At 38.8% G+C, this 13,031-nt stretch overlaps 1 protein-coding gene across 6 annotated transcripts in view; it reads right to left on the reverse strand.

Moving 5' to 3' along the window:
- Positions 1–1,642: 1,642 nt before the first annotated feature.
- Positions 1,643–13,031, reverse strand: part of arvcfb (ARVCF delta catenin family member b) — a 92,987-nt gene continuing 81,598 nt past the window's right edge. For 5 of the 6 annotated variants that reach the window (XM_086111046.1, XM_086111042.1, XM_086111040.1 and 2 more), the window contains 7 exons: positions 12,202–12,352; positions 11,732–11,924; positions 10,362–10,473; positions 9,771–9,858; positions 7,102–7,193; positions 5,786–5,898; positions 1,643–3,547 (listed from right to left, as the gene is read on the reverse strand). In XM_086111046.1, coding sequence (XP_085967172.1) covers positions 5,797–5,898; positions 7,102–7,193; positions 9,771–9,858; positions 10,362–10,473; positions 11,732–11,924; positions 12,202–12,352 — 738 coding nt within the window. In that variant the 3' untranslated portion in view covers positions 1,643–3,547; positions 5,786–5,796. The remainder of the gene's footprint in view (positions 3,548–5,785; positions 5,899–7,101; positions 7,194–9,770; positions 9,859–10,361; positions 10,474–11,731; positions 11,925–12,201; positions 12,353–13,031) is intronic. The other variant, XM_086111045.1, reaches the window with a different exon arrangement.

The raw sequence follows: 13,031 nt of genomic DNA on the forward strand, positions 1-13,031 counted from the left end.
ATGCAGACGTTCAAAATACGTGCTCTGGATGTATTTCATTTAATTCATTAAACAAATACATTTTACATGCATGTATAAAAGATTCCAACCCAACAAACAAATTTATACATAACCGTTACTTCATGCGAGCCCTCAGGAATAAGGTGGATAGGACACCCGCAGCGGCTCCTCTTGTTTTATGTTGAGAGGGAAGACATTTCATCTGTGCTGTATGTTACATGTTACACATACAGTACATTTGACAATAAAGTTTTATCCAATCCAATCCAATAGAGGACTCAGTTTAAACACAACTAAAAAATAGTCATCTAGTGATGATTGGTGATATTACAACTTAAAACTAGAGTCGACCCCTGCACACTTGCAGATTGTTTTTCTTTTACAAGATTTTTTTATCATTTTACAATATTTTATCAATTTATATCAATATATCATTTTTTATCATTTTACAATATTTTTTTATCATTTGGATTTTTTTTGTTAGATTGATTGTTAATCAACATTTTTTCAAAGATTTTTTTGGGAGGTTAAAAAAAGGAAAATACCAGAATGGTCACTCATTTTGACTTATTTCAACTTTAGATACAGTATTACTGTAGCTATGAAACATCTATGACTAGATTAATTTTTAATGTATTATCATTTTTTATATTGAATCAAAATTAAAAGAATAAATAAATTATTGTTTGACTCCCTTTTAAGACATAATACCTATTTAAATAAATCATTTTGTGAAATGCCAGTTTTTACCATGATAATTTATACTGTAGTATTACTATATTATTATACTACTAATTATAATTCTTACTCGTGTATTGCTGTATTACCGGTAATCATTTATTTTCAGACGTTTGGGGACCTTTAACAATGACAAACAGCAACTTCAAATGTGCTGAAAATAGGTGTTATTGAAACAGGCAGAGAAGCACCACACATTCTTTCCAGGCATGATTTATTGAAAACACACCAAATATATATTCTACAAACCATCATGTTTTTGTTATGTTGAACAAGCTTTATATTTGTATGTGGGTATTAGTAAAATTAAAGTAATACATTCTGTCACTGTGGCATCGCTGATGCTGGCTACTAAAGTTTTAGCAACTGAACTCTTCTAGGGGGGGGGAAAAACCCGAAATCATCTTGAACGAGTCTAACTTTTGCACTTTTGTAAACGTTTATTATACACTCTATTACAAGGCAGAAACCCAACGCCGATCTAAATTACTTGGGAAGGTGTGGGAGACAGAACAATACAAGCGCGTGATGGAAGGAGGCATAGGGGAGGCCGACAGTTTCTGGAAATCTGGCAGTTGGAGGGGAGGAATAACGTCATACAAAACACACATTTTTATCTAGCATGGAAAAAGATTAAGGCACATGATAGGCATACAACACGTTGGCTACTGAGATGTACGCTGATTTTGACAAACTTGAATCAGTTCTGTCCACACAGGGACGATTGATTCAACGTGTGCCTGTGTCTTTTTGTATTTAACAGTCCAGTTGTGTGGCTTTTCACTTGATCACTGTTTCACACAACCAGAAAGCCAATAAACTCTTTTAATGAATGTTAAATACAATTCCTTTGGTTGCGGTGCTGCAGAGGCAGTCAGAGACAGCCCGTGATGTCCCCCCCCCCCCCCCCCCCAAGATACTTCAGTACAGTCCAATGGAAACACAGTTTTGGGGGGACATTAAAAAAAAAAAAGAATGCAGGGTATATGTTTTTAACCTCTGGAATTAAGAGTTATACATTTATTTGTAGTTTATTGAATTTTACCACAACACACACCTTTGTAAACACTGTGTAAACGCAAGCTTTTATAAAATCACGTCACAAAGAAAAACATCAATGCAGGCACATGCCATTTGCCAGGAGGACACGAGTGATGCGGAATTTCCGTCTCCGGTATGTGCTGACTCAGAGAAACTGACGCTGGAGAACACACTAGCATGGATGTTTGTGTGTGGTATTACCAAGCACGAGGGAAATGGCAAATTTACTTGATGTCACTCTGTTTTTTTTTCAAGTCAACGTTGTCCACCCTGAAACTTTGTAAAAAATATATACTATGACTTCTTTTTTTTTTTCTGTCCTTGACTTTATACAGTGTGACCTTTCAGTTTGCCATTAAAGAGTTGTATCCATTCTGCTGTTCTTTTGCTCCATGTCGATGGATTAGTTGATATCACAAAAACAGAAAAAAACATGGCACTTAAAAAGAATATGAACATCTGTACACTTTTCTCATGCTGACAAGAATATTTTACTTCAAGAAGCACTCAGGAGTGCTTGATTGTAACACAGTAGGAAGAAAAATGAAGGAATAGCAAAAATTGTATTTATAACCTTTTTCATTTCATGACCTCCGACCCTTGACTCATAAAACCTGTATTTTGGTCTCATGAAACAACACTGCAATCATTGTTAAAATCCTTTTTGCTTACAATATATAAATAAGTGATGGCCTATGTAACTGGCACACCGATCCAATGTGTTTTCCAAGTAATGTGGTCATAACATATGAAGAGATCAGAAAATGGGTTAAGATCTTTTTTTTTCTTTAAACAAAATAATTATATTCTGTCTTCTCGCCACCAAGAAATATCTTTATAGACAAAAAAAGCCTTATTTCCTTTCATAAAAATAAAACAGAGAGTCATTGATTAGGAAACCCGAGAGACTGTGTTGTCAAGCTGACTGCTTTCCTACCATGGTGACGAACATCTGTGCAGGTGTTGTTCATTTACATCAAGCAGTTGTTGAGATGTTGCTCCATACGTTGCCCACTCACCATCACCTTCTATTATCCAGAGCACAACTTGCAGAATCCTCCCTTTCTAAATCAAACCTCGTATTTCCAAAGCATTCCAGTGCAGCTTTCTTGCAACACGGTGAACCAAATGAGCTGTGTGTGGGTTGATGAATTTTGGGGTGCATGTTTATCCACGATGCTTCAGCTTTCTTTCCCTTAACACCCCCGCCTGAACCCAAACTAACATCCAATGACATATTAATCAATCAACCCGCACCAGCCCACATCCAAAATACTAAACTCACACAACAAACTGAAATAACTGACAACATACCACCACTTCTGAAACGGCCAGATTTAAAATAAAGCCAAACCAAAAGTATTCCTCCTTGTCACTTGTTTCCTTTCAACACACCTTCATTTCCCCTTTGTCGTCCCCTCGTCTCAATCTCACATCCATTGCCATTGTCAACCTTGAATGCCTGGATGTCAACTGTAGATCACAACTAAGGTCAACACTGTAGAATTCACATGCTGTCCAGTGGGAATGTAGAAATGTAAAAGTAGTAGAAATAGTCACTCCATATCTTTTTTCATTGTTATCTTTTTTTTCTTTGAAAAGCAAAACTGCTGGCTGCTGCTGGGTAGTCGTCGTTCCGATCGTGATTGTTACTATTTTTTTCTAATCCTCAATCTGTACAAAGTTCTACTCCAAACAAGTTCCGTCTGAAATGGCAGTGGTGATGTGAGAGATCCTCCTGCGGTCTCACTCTGTCGCTGTTTTAAGCCTGCAGTGCATCAACAAAACAAGAAGAAACATATTAGGAGAAACATATAGATGGCTTAAAGAGGAGTTCAAGTAAACAAATATTTTTATTTTTTTATTTTTAGTTTAGCAACAATAGGTTCTATGCCCCCACTAGTCTAAACACCGTATCTTGCGGTGGTGGAATAAGAATTAAACAGATGAATCCACCTGTTTTCATCCAGTGCAGGGGGCTGCCATTTTGACTTTCTACCGCCCTCGGCTATTTGTTGAACTTGACGTCAAAGTGTCATCAGCCTTATTCCACCAAGGCAATATTATAATATACAGGTGGCGGTGATCAGATATTTTTTAAGCACTATATATAAATACAGCATCCTTTGTTAAGTTCAAATATTATCAAACTCATTAGTCCATTAACTGGCATGGGGGTTCAAGAGATACTTTTAATCACTCTGTGCATATCTTTCAGAGTTGTATCGGAGGACAAATGAGAGTGGCAAATCATTCCATCATTAGGGTGATGACCAGGTTGAAGATCTCGTGGGAGACTCTATATAAAGAAAATATAAATATAAAAAAAATATATAAAAAAAATATAATAATAGTATTATTATTTTTTCACTTCATTGTTATTATTAACATTAACATTATTTTTGATACCACCGCTACTGTATATATATATATATATTTTTTTTTTTTTGTGATACAGTAGGATGAAGATGGACATATGTAACAAAATACAGAGAGAATAGATGACGATGTGGCCTTTATGTGTCATGTCGCGAAAAAATAAAAATGAAGGTCAGACATGAAATTTCGGACACGTGAGTCAGTGGTCAGTAGACAGAATGAGGCACAAATAAAGATAATGCTGAGAGTAAAACACAGACTAACACTGTGGCAACAAGTGGGACACGAGGACATGAAAATGGCAGTCACTCTATGTGCAGGTCTTTTTCTATCGTTCTGTGTGCGTGCATGTGTGTGTGTAGGAGAGTAATTAATCATGTGACTCTCACAATGGGTGTGTGCATATTCTTTTTGGGTCTTTTGATTTAGGGTGCCTCGGAAGCATCCACGTGGACTGCTGACAAATGATCCCCCCTTCATCATTTTGTCACCAATTTCACCAAAGGCTGTCAAGGGAGGTAGCGAGTGGATCTCTGTGCACATTTCAAACAGGCAGCAGCTGCTGAATTGCAATCAGATTCAAAAACCTCTCTACTTCGGGTTACCTTCTCCAGAGCAGAGAGGTCCCGTTTTTTTTTTTAATGCTGAATTGTGGCTCCCTGAGGTGCCAAAATTGGGTCAGTAACAAAAGTGCATTACTAAAAGGGACACACACTAAGGAAATCACAACATGTAATGGGTTTCAAGAGCTGCATCAAATATTGGTCTTGTAGGTAGTATATCATAGTGATAGTTTTTAGCTAAATAAGTCACAAAATAAAGTTGTCATTCAGTTCAAAACAGACACAGCCAAAATAATAAACCGATTTTTTAAATGACTACCTCTTACCTCTCAAAACTGATCAGTATTATCTGTGTAAAGCTGTCCCTCTCTTTGCTACTGGTAGTTTCATGAAATTATTCATGTGTAGGCCTACACAATAACAATCTTAACATGCTGTCAATAACACCTGAATAAGACCCCAGGGCTACCCCATTTCTAACCCGAATATTCGCTCACGTGAACGCGATTTGAACGAGGCATTGATTTGGGTTTTGCGCATGGTCTTGCTCGATCTGCAAGGAATCTTGGTCTTTGTAGTACAGGAAGTACTTGCCCGCGCAGTGCCCTTGCAGTGGCGTGCCTAACTTTAATACATTGGTCCTTTTTACGTTATTTTCTGTCTCTGCAGCAACACACTTTTGGAGCACGAACATCCGCACTATTTTGTTAACATAATGATTTGTTGTTAGAGAGCTACTCTTTGTTGAGTGTTGTTACATAGTACCTGGATCTAGCATGCTAGGTTGGTATAAATTATGTGTAGCATCTTTAGGTTGTAAATGATAAAACTCTTAAGCGGTTAAAACACATTTTATAGAGTGAAATCAGTGAGCTGTGTGCATACAGTCCAACCGGGTGACACATTAAATGACGGTGCTCAGTGACAGAGACTCTGCAAGACATGATGCGTATGTGAGAGGAAATTAGATGGAATTCAGGAACAAACGAAGAATGAATAAGGACCGCTCAAGTCCAACTCAGGGGTGAGGGTGGTTACGTCGTGATTTTCTTTTTCAGACCTACCATGCATGCATTTAGACCCAGGAATCAACAGGCTGTGGCTTAACATCACAAGCGTCCACCAGACTGACCCCAGGCCTGTTACTCCTGATATAGTGTTTCCTACTTGTGTCATTCTGTGCAATAGGACGGGTTAACAAAAAAAAAAAAAAACAGAAAGCGAAAAAAAAGGAGGTCAATGCATTGGACCAATACACTCAAATATACACATGCAGCCAAGTACAGAGAAGCCAGTGTTAATTTCCTGCTGTACACAACTTACAAAGGGAAAGAAAACATACAGGACCAACATGCAAAAGAAAGAAGGAGAGATTAGTATTAATACATACAATTTGCACTGCTATCCGGAAAACCTGTGAGAGTTAAACGTTATTGGCACAAAAACCGTGCTGTTGCTTTGCTTTATTATACTGATTAACTTGCTGTTTATTTTGTCGCTTAATCAATGAATCAGATGAAAAAAAATAAAACGTTAGAATTTCCATCCCTTTATTCCAAAACAGGGTGTTATTTCAAATTGCCAGTACACAAACATAATTATGTTTTCAGAACTTGTGTGGTCCATTATGTCAGAAAAAAAAGCTACAATTTTGATCATCCCATTCCAAAGCAAAAGAAATTATTTTATTTTGCTTCAACATAAAAGATAATCAGTCTACCTTCATGGACGACGACAGCAATTAGATAATCTTGACTGGCACGTTTAAGTTGGCATTATTGTCAGACAAACATCTGTTATAGCCTCAGTCTTCTTATTGCCAAGGATCCGGTTGTTGCCATGAGAGGCAGTTGTCGGCAGCCATTTTAATCAATGCAAGCTTACTTCAGACTGCAAAAGCTTCCACTTAATTAACTACTGTAATGGCTCACAGATCTGAAGATATCCACAGCCCTGAGCTGCAAACGTTAGGGTTGGACAATATATCGAGAAAAAAAAAAAAGCGACGTCACAACGATGTCACATGCAATATGCGTATCGCAAAGACGAGTTCTTTCATTACATAATATAGATGTGATTGCTTTAGTTGTATGTTAAATATCATTTTCACAATATTGAACACCCATATTGCATATCACGTTTTTTTTTCCAAGTATCATGCAATCCTAGCAATCAGACAATTTCATCCTCTTGAAAGAATCTATCAGGTTAAAGTGCTCCAGTGAGGACAAGTAGAAACATAGAAAGAGAGCAAAAGAGAGAGCCAGTGAGAGACGAAGCAGGGAGGAAGAGAAGGACGTGAGAATATTTCAATGAGACATCGTTACTTGGTCCTCAATGCCCTCAATCCCCCAGGAGACAAAACACGTTCTGATGGTACCTTTAATGGCTCCCGCTCTGTCAGGTCCACTGAACTGTCGCCTGTCTTGTATTTGCAGTCTTTGTCCCTTTGGTCAATGCTGGAGTAACCATCTAATGAGGTCGGAGAAAGGTGGTCAACGCCATTGCACAAATGATGCATTCAGTTGCTTTTGTTGTACAGTATACTTTGGACATGAGACATGGGCTTATAACAATGTCAAGGTCGCCACAACAGCTACTACAACTTAATTAGCGCAATGTTTTATGATTTTTTACTCCTTTTTTTTTCCCATATCAATCTTCCATGGACCGGTTCTCTTGTCCCTGCCGTATTTATTTATTTATTTATTGACTGACAAAAGGCCATTTTCTGTCATCATTAGTTATAGGGTTACTACGAAATGCTTCGCAGGAATGACCCCAATCCTCTATCAATAGCCGCTTTGAAATTACGGCAAACTACACTATTATCAGCAGAAAGCGTGTCCACCATGCCTGAGCAACGTGCTGCGAGCAAGGCGAGGCTTTGCGTCGTCACACAAACTTTCTGTGAGATTTCAAATGAAATCCTGATGATTCATTTTTCAGTAGAAGAAGGTCACCGGGCATCCATTTTGAGCATGATTATTATTTGGCATCGAGGAATCATTTAATCCACTGGTGTCAAACGCAAGGCCCGGGGGCCAGATCTGGCCCACCACATCATTTTACGTGGCCCGCAAAAGCAGATCAAACATGTCAACTTCCATGATGCTTTCTAAAATGTCTACCAAAAATGTTAACTTTCATATGTTATAAATAAGAGAGATATTCTAAGCATTTACTTGTTACCAACCCCCTCACGATAGGAACTTAAACAGGAGTTTAATCAACCGTTATTCTTGATTTCTCAATATGGTTTCAGTCGTAACGGCCCTCCAAGGGAAATGGTAACTAAAAAAATTTGGCCGGCGACATAAGATTAGTTTGACACCCCCTTTAATCAGTCACTGAAACCATTAGAAATAATGCACAGATGATTTGGACCATTCGGTGAGAATATTCAAACACTTTGGTATCTTTGCTGCATTCAGTGGATGAGACGGTGTACTTTCAAAACCAAGCAGCCGGCACACTTAAACAAGTGATTATCATGCTGTTTCGATGTGATGATCAGGTGAAACTACCCGAGCACGCAATGTTTGCACTTATTTCTACGTGGTGGAAATAGGTTGGCTCAACATTATGCTTAACCTTTTAGGTCATGCACTCAATTTAAAGATATTACACTGAGCTCTCACGAAATGGAAAACATACTTATGTGAGTTCCATATTTACATTGGAAATGAAATGTTTGATTTGACTATACTCATCATCCAGGAGAACAGGGAGGATGGAAGGTAGATAAATCTTCATTTAAAAAAATGTTTAAACACAGGTTTAACCAACAAAGAAGAGCAGATTTGCTGTATGTATGATATTGTGAGAGTGTAGTGAACCCCTTTATTTTTGGGTAGCCCAGACTATGCAAACATCTTATCGAGAGAGGGGCCCTACACACAGCAGCAATCAGCACCACACCTATAGACCCACATGCAGCCACCATGTTGAGATCACGATTTTTGACTTTTAGAGCAAAATCCTCCTCTTGGCAATGGTTCAAGGGAATGTCGAATTCGCTTTAAATGGAGAAGGGTGAAGGGGAAAAAAGAGCGGTCTGAGTGGTGCTGGCACTCTGCCTGATGACAATAATGCAGTCTGCCTTTTACCGGGACCCAGCTCCTCCATCGCTGTTATACCATCACCACCACATTTCCGGGTGCCACTCATATGCTCTTTGTACACGTGCTATATGCGTACCTACAAGCTAGTGAGCCAAAATGATGCTTTTCAAAGAAATAGGTCTCGGTTGGTGACCGATAAGCGCGGGGGTAGGCTATGATTCACATCGACCTATATGGATGGATGGATTCGATGCAAAAAAAGAAGGCAGTAAGGATTAAGATTTGAAGCAACATTCCTACAATTCTTTTGACTCCTCTGTCAGCGATGTTTGCTGCTCGGCCAGTGTCCACCACATTGCCATAAATACTAATTAGTAAGTATTCAGATTTTTGTGTTGTTGAGACAGAATTTCAATTCATTACACCTGACCTGATTTCATTAACATTAATTAGGGTGGGGGGGAGGTGAAGAAGAAGAAAAAGAAACGTTTGGGTCCAACAATCAACAGAACATTTTCCGAACCACCTCTTAATACCTGCCTGATATCAGATCAGATGCATATGAACTGCAAGTGATGATCACAACGCGAGTGTGTGTGTGTGTGTGTGTGTGTAATAATTAATAAAAATAATTAATGGAAGTTAATATTCATGACCTGTTCAGAGACTTTAATTAGAATGAAGAGCCTTTAAGTTACAGTCGCTTTGTCAGTTTCGGTCTCTTAATAGGATTTGTTCACAATACAGCGACATTGAATATATATGCTTCAAATTAGAAAGTAGACCCTCGACGTGATCAATTTTAATTCCTTCAAATATGTCATGGAGATTAGTTGTGTGTGTGTGTGTGCGTGAGAGAGAGAGAGAGAGAGAGAGAGAGAATTAAAAATGAATGCCAGCTAATTTTGCCATGAAGCCTTTTGTGGTTGTCATTGCTTTGTTTATTTATATATTTATCCTGAACATCTGAAAAGATCTGTCTAACCTTGATTCTTCTCCATAAGGGGCAGAGTTGTATCATCATAACCGGGTTTGCCATTCTTGGTTCCTTTTGGGGTTGTTGTCACCATGGGCTGAAAGAGAATTGTTGTTCCACATTTTATTATTACTGCATATTTTACGGGCAAATAAAATGCCATTCAGTTACTTGGTGAAAGTCCTTAGAGAAATTTATGGATATTCACAATCATGAAGGTCGTTACAGATGTACTGTGTATCAGCTCCCATCAGTTTCTTTGTTGGGTACAACAACACAAGCTAATGAAATCCAGTTATAGAGCCGCATCGAGCATATTGCCTTTAAAAAGACAGTGTTACTAGTTTGCCACTCTCATTTAGCTACAGTAAACAGTAAAGTAACCCAATTATTTGAAATAATCAGTGTGATGCATTGCAGTTTTTGACTGAGCACAATTATAGATAGCCTATCAATAAAATAATTCATTGTGCTAACTAAAACCGATGAATAAAATTTTGTAACAGCATGATTTTTGTGTATATTTTTTAAATTTTAAGTTCAGTTTGAAGGGCATAGAAATTTTATGTGAAAGATAACATCCACGGACATATGGTGTACCTGAAAATGGCTCTTGTTCCAGCCATCCTTTGTCAAAGCATTTCTTAGTTCCTTATAACTCCACACGGTCTGCAGCACATGAGATGCGGCCTTTGTTTCTCTGGCTGATTGGCTGCGCGGGCAAGAAAACAAGTGGAAATAAATCACAAAATGCCCGAGAGAGAGAGAGAGAGAGTCATAACGTCCCTCGACTGTACCTCCACCCGAGTGACATGAAAAGTGTGCTACCAACAATCGAGCTAGTACTTGGAGTGTCTCCAGGCACTTTGTTTTCAATTCCAAGGCTTTAATGAGATGCTTGTGAACCACCAGCATTAATTACACCTAAAAAAGCTCTAACTTGAAAGAAACACAATCTCATTAGATGTGAAAAGACACATAAGTAGTTGGTCTGTGGATAAACTGTCTCTACTCATTTAAAGTGGCTCTTTGTGTGATCAATACTTTGTCACAGAAACACTCAACGTTGACAAGGGCATCTATGAAGAGTGTGGTAAAAATGTTTTAGAAAGCTGTGACGCTGCTTTGAATATCTCCCTTCATATACGATTGCCAAGATGATGGATTGCTGGACAGATGGATGGAGTGTGTTTGCATGAGAGAGAGCGGGAGAGGGAGAGAAAGAGAAAGATAGAAGAGAATATATTGCTGCTCCATGGGCATGAAATACAATACTTCCTATGAGTAAAAAGATAAAGTGTCAACAATAAATTGAATCTTTGGCAAATTTGGAACATCTGCATATAATATTGAAAACATAGATATATACAGTTCTGCTGACTTTTATGGTGTGTACAGCAGACTAACTAGAAGGGAAATTAGTTGACTTGTCGACTAAACTACTCCTCTACTAGGTTTGAGCGTGATGTCAACTAGTCGCCAATCGAGTTTTTGGCGGCAGAGGAAGAGGCAGAGGATCTTACAGTATCAGACGAGTGTGCTGAAATTGTTTAGTTTGCGATGTTAACTGATTTAAATTGTCTTCCATTTCTTCATGTGTAGTTTTGTCAAATGTAAGTAAATGTGAGAAAAGCCAAGCTCCAACAGGAGCTTGACCAATCTTTCAAAGTGGAAGAAGAGTGAGGAGTTCCATTGCACACAAATGAGTCCATGATTATTTGCAAACGCTTAATTCCCATCATGCAGAACGCGCTGGTGTGGTGTGCAAATGTTAACATAATCTCGATGTATGAGCTGTGGTGTGAATATAGATGACTGAAAAGCATTAGCCCCTCCTGAAATGTTTTAAAAGCTTTAGAGCTATGCTGAAAAAGGTATCAAAGACACAATGAAACATTTTAGTCCATCTCATATGTGTGATCTTTGATAAATCCACATGCTGATGGAACAGAAAGAGACATATAGGGCACCTGGTCCGGTTGATGGCGACGAGCTTTTCGATGGCCTGGGCCTGAATAAGAGATCGGGCGTTTTCGGAACTGTCTGTGACAATCTCGTGGATGGTGTTGAGGATGGCCACCACAGTATCCTCCTCCAAATTCTTGGCTGGCCGCTGCTGGCCGCTGGGCAAATTACTGACCAAGTCCCGCATTGCATAACTTCCTATTAATAAATAATAATTACAAAAAAAAGTTATTCCCGATGAAAAATAATTGGAAATGTGGTTCCAAATGTACAATTCGATGTTTAGTACACAGAAGTCTATTTATAGCCATTCATCAGAAATTATCAGGTAGGTTGTTGCTTGTTGATCAATAAAATATCTTCCAACATTTTACTCAACCATGAAAACACATGAAAAAAAAGAAAAACAAAACGACACAAAATCCACACAGTATTGAGTATGTGTGTGTACTTCCACACTGGCTTGAGTGTTTACCAATTAGGTCCTTGTTGCGGCGGTCGATGGAGAGGTTGCGCAGGGCGATAGCCACAGCTCGGACTACCTTGTCAGAGTCGGAGCGCAACAGCTCCACCAGTATAGGGAGACCTTTCTCTTTACGCACTGTGGCCCGGATGTAGTTGGACCACTGGGGGAGGGACAGAGGGCCAGAAATGAGCACGTGTTATACTTTGAACAATCACTTTTTTGGGGGTGGCACAGAGTGCCCGACAAAATTGTAGGCACAACTGGACAATGTTCTTTGGATATCTGACAACACTGCAATAATATATTAAACACACCGTCTCGACTAATTCAAACTACAACACAGGGACTTTAAATTTGTCCAAATTCTACCATGACATTTTTGTAAAATAATAGATACATTAGATGTGAAAGACAAAAGAGAAAAAGAGTTGTATTTAAACCTATCCTTGGAAAGTAATCTGTTAGATAGATTGGAGCCACAAGATGGCAGTAGTTTCACGTGAAAACACCAATAAGGTGGTTTAAGGTTTGAATTTTGAGAACCAGATCAGCCCAAGGAGAGAGCACACAGGCTTAGTCCAGCAGCCCGATGTGACAAATGTATAAGCAGCTCTATTTGCTGCTGAATCAAACCTGGGGACCTGCTGATCGGCTTCCACGGGGGGGGGGGGGGGGGGGGGGGGCAAAGGAGAAAAGGATTTGTCCTCAAAATGACCACCTTTACTAGGAATCACACCAGCGCAACGAATGAGAGGATAAAATGTGACAATAAGCGATGAATTAAAATTAACCACTTATTTGATTATTACAAACTCGCTGGGGTTGTCTTCTGATGACAA

Source organism: Hippocampus guttulatus, chromosome 5 (assembly GCF_054856545.1).
Source record: "Hippocampus guttulatus isolate MCC_2025c chromosome 5, RoL_Hgut_1.0, whole genome shotgun sequence".
In the NCBI taxonomy this organism is placed as follows: Eukaryota; Metazoa; Chordata; class Actinopteri; order Syngnathiformes; family Syngnathidae; genus Hippocampus; species Hippocampus guttulatus.